The sequence below is a fragment of the Choloepus didactylus genome, chromosome 1 (genome assembly GCF_015220235.1).
Source record: "Choloepus didactylus isolate mChoDid1 chromosome 1, mChoDid1.pri, whole genome shotgun sequence".
In the NCBI taxonomy this organism is placed as follows: Eukaryota; Metazoa; Chordata; class Mammalia; order Pilosa; family Megalonychidae; genus Choloepus; species Choloepus didactylus.
The window spans coordinates 61,455,626-61,459,993 of NC_051307.1; the positions used below are offsets into that span (position 1 = coordinate 61,455,626).

At 32.1% G+C, this 4,368-nt stretch overlaps 1 protein-coding gene across 1 annotated transcript; it reads left to right on the top strand.

The window, feature by feature from the left end:
* The first annotated feature begins 340 nt into the window (after positions 1-340).
* Positions 341-1,216, top strand: LOC119532988 (olfactory receptor 5K1-like). Its single transcript, XM_037835195.1, has one exon. The coding sequence runs from the start codon at positions 341-343 to the stop codon at positions 1,214-1,216; it is 876 nt and encodes a 291-aa protein (XP_037691123.1).
* The last annotated feature ends 3,152 nt before the right edge of the window (positions 1,217-4,368 follow it).

Consider the following 4,368-nt stretch of genomic DNA (forward strand, 5'->3'; position numbering starts at 1 on the left):
AAAACTCACATTAAAATTATTTGGAAATACTGAACTAAATATGGGAACCCTAGATCTGTAGACTATCCTTGCATAAATTCATACAGCAAACTTTCACTACTGTAAGCACTCTCTTCCTATTTATCAAAATATTTTTCACCTCTATCTTGAGGTCATAGAGCTGAAATTTAGGGAAATATTTTCCCCTAGAAGATTGTATAGCTGAATTTGAAAAACAATGGAGGATGACTGAAGAAGCTCCTCTGCCTGTTGTACAAAGGGAGGTTTGAAGGGAAAATTATACACATTCTATACTAGAATATATTAATCCATAATTCCTATCTCAACAGAGAATGTAAAGATGACCAAAGATAACCACACCATGACAACTGAATTTAGCCTCATAGGATTTAAAGATCGGCCAGAGCTAAAGCCACTTTTGTTTGTGGTGTTCTTTGCCATCTATCTGATCACCATGGTGGGGAATCTTGGTTTGGTGGCACTGATCTATATGGAGCATCGTCTTCACACACCAATGTACATCTTTTTGGGCAACCTGGCTCTAAAGGATTCCTGCTGCCCCTGTGCTATTACCCCCAAGATGTTAGAGAACTTCTTTTCAAAAGATGGAATGATCTCCCTCTATGAATGCATGGCACAATTTTATTTTTTTTGTCTTGCTGAAACTGCAGACTGCTTTCTTCTGGCAGCAATGGCCTATGACAGGTATGTGGCAATATGCAGCCCACTGCAGTACCACACCAGGATGTCAAAGAAACTCTGCATTCAGATGACCACATGGGTCTACATAGCTGGAAACTTTCATAGCATGGTTCATGTTGGGTTACTGCTTAGGTTAACATTCTGTGGATCTCATCAAATCAATCACTTTTTGTGTGATGTTTTTCCATTGTACAGACTTTCTTGTGTTGACCCCTATATCAATGAACTTATGCTACCCATCTTGTCAGGATCAATTCAGGTCTTTACTATTATCACAGTCCTTATCTCTTATCTTTACATCCTTTTCACTATCTTCAAAATGAAATCCAAAGAGGGAAGAGGAAAAGCCTTATCAACTTGTGCATCCCACTTTCTCTCTGTCTCAATATTCTATGGTTCTCTTCTTTTTGGGTATGTTCAACCAAATTCAGTTAAAGAAGAAGATAAAGATATACCAGTTGCTGTTTTTTACACTCAAGTAATTCCTATATTAAACCCTTTGTTTATAGTTTAAGAAATAGGGATGTAATAAATGCTGTGAAAAGAATTATAATGTATAAATCTCATAACATTCTGAAACAAATATAAACTCTTCTAGCAAACTGTTTTATATGACAGCAACATTTTTCAAAGTCTAGGGATATTGAGAAAGTGTAACATGGTCATTTTAAATGTAAAATATGAAATCTGTAAACTATGATGATGTGTAAATTAAGTAATACATAAATGGATACTAATGTTCAAATAGGAGGGTTTCTACTAAGATGTATTTTGAAATCTAAGCTGAGTCCATAAGGCAAAAATAAATGATTATTCCTGAATTTACAAATTGTGTCAGAGTGTAATTAGGTACAATGTTTAACAAATTCAAGAAATCCTAAGAAGAAAAGACAATAAATAAACTTAACATGGTTGGAAAATATATGGAATACCTAATCTTACAAACACAAGTATACTCCAAGTTTTCAAATATTATTCCCTTCATAAGCACCACCATCTATCAAATGTAAACTGCGCTTTTGAATTTGATTTTCAACTTTGTTTTTGTTTTAGAGATTATATTTCAATGTGGATTCATGTAGAATATGTATTCTCAAGAAAAGAAAATTTTCATCTCCAATCTGAGTATTTATCCTTTCAAGCTCTCTGAAGTAAACTGTATTTATAATTAGGTTTTGTTAATCTTTTTATTAAAAATAATGCAACTTATATTGAAATTCCTATGGATTTGAATATTTTCAGGTAGTTTTACTAGTTGTTCATGAAGCATGACAGTTCAATTCTTGAATACATCAATTAAATCAATAGTTTGTTACTCTGATATCATTACTTCTCTTGTTGTTATTAGTATACCATTAACGTACACAGCTTCCAGTATGTGTTATAGTTATAAGCATATCACTAGTCAAAAGAGGAAGATGGTGTGCAAGCATCTCAACAAAAAATATGTATTTGTTTAGTTAGCACAAAATGAAAGAAAAAAATAACTTTCTCTGAGCCCATTTTCTATTAGGCACTAAACTAGAACTTATACATAAGTCACATACCAGTGAGTTAAGCATTATTTTTCATCAATTTCCAGAGTAAAAATGCATACCATGAAATACTTTCTAGCTAACCCAAGTCTGTCTAGGTCCCCCATGAATATGGCTGGGATTTGGCTCAATACTTCCATTTCCTCCTAGCATTTTACAACGTCAGTCACAGTACCATAATTTATAGTTAATTTTAAAATGTTTACAATACAATAAGAATATTGAAAAAGCATATATGAATAGAAAGCAATGCAGATTATACACAGGCAACTCTGGATTGTTTGGGGATATATATAACATGCTTGGGAATTCCAACAATAGAGATCAATAGTCTGGGGTGTTTAGTTAAAGTAGCATTAGAAGTAAATGCAATTTACAGAATGAAAATATTTTGATATTTGGTGGAAAACAGGAATAATGACATAAGCAGAGTTGATGTTTGTGAAAATGAGTTTGACCCTGGAAGTGGGGAAGGAGAGATATGAACGATGCCTGGAAAGAGTGAGAAAGGTGGAACTGCTGTTGGAGAATGTGGGAAATATGGATGGAGGTGTATCACTTTATTGAGAATCTTTTTTTAATTTTTTAATTCTTTTTAAATGCATATAGTCACATACTGTATAATCCATCCAAAGTATACAATCAATGACTCACAGTATCATCATATAGTTTTGCATTCATTGCCACAATTTTAGAACATTTGCCTTACTCCGCAATAAAGAAAAAAATAAAAATAAAAAAGAACACCTCAAACATCTGATACCCTTTATCTTCCCTATAATTTATATTTTTCTGTATTTATTTTATTACTCATCTGCCCATACACTGGGTAAAGGGAGTGCCAGTCACAAAGTTTTCACAATCACAATGTCACAAGTTACATACTATATAGTTGTATAATCATCATCAAGAATCAACTCTACTGGCTTATATGTTACTGAGAATCTTAATGCTACCCTAGGATTCTGAATTTATCTTAGAAGCATCAAATATAGAATTATTCTTGGGAGTAGAGAAATATGATTATATTCCCAGAGATCTCATCCGGGTTTTAATTGGAGAGACTAAAATAAATGAGACTAACCACAATAATTCACGTAACAGGTGAAGAAAGCTGAAATTGAAGGAGTCTCAGAAAGGAGAGGGGTACATAGACATAAGCACATATTAAAGAAAGAACAAACAGCAAATGGTAACTTTTGGATAATAAAATGAAGGCTTATACTGCTCTTTTGCATATCGATGATATTGTACTTGGTATTATATCACCAATATTTAAGACAGTGCCTGACACATTTGGGCATTCAATAAGCATTTCCTGAGTACATGGCTATAAATTAATGTTATTAAATCTTTGATTGCTAGTGATTTAAACATATTTTCATACATTTATCGACCATTTTTACTTTTTCTGCAAATCATTTATTCATGTCCCTTGCTTACTTTTTCATTGAGGCTTACAATTTTCTTTATATTTATGTATACATTAAACATCAAAAGGCTATTGAACTTTTAGATATAGCTGTGGATCATTTTATTTTCAATAATTTATTTGACTTTCTAATTTTCCTTGATGTTTTGTGAGGTACAGAAATTTATCTTTTAAGTATTCATTTCCATAGATCATTCCCTCTGTAATTTCTTTTATTCTCTTACTGCTTAGAAACTTCCTATTATGAAACCTCATATTCACTTATATTCTCCACTTCCATTTTTCACCTTTAACTTTTGAATCATTCTAGGATATCTTTTGTTCAATGATCTAGAATAACTCTCTCATGCTGATTAGATGATATTTTCATAAATTAAGTAAGAGTTTGATGTAATTACAGTCAAAATATTAGAGATGGATTATGTAGAAATAGGTAAACAGATTATAAAATCTGTCAGGTAGATAACCCAAGAAAAGATTAAAAGAGATAGATACCAGGTATCAAATAATAAAATATGTGATAAACCTACAATAAGTTTAATAACTTCACGTTACTTCAAGAATCAATACATGGATGATGGAAAACAAAATGTTGTCCTGAAGCCAACCCAAGGATATTGTAATAATAACATCACAAATCAATCTAGAAAGAAATGTTTCTTTAACATCCTGTCCAAGGACTCTTGTCTTATTTGGATA

Bases quoted from the DNA above. Each gene is read 5' to 3' on its own strand.
- LOC119532988 (XM_037835195.1), top strand. From the start codon at position 341: ATGACCAAAGATAACCACACCATGACAACTGAATTTAGCCTCATAGGA.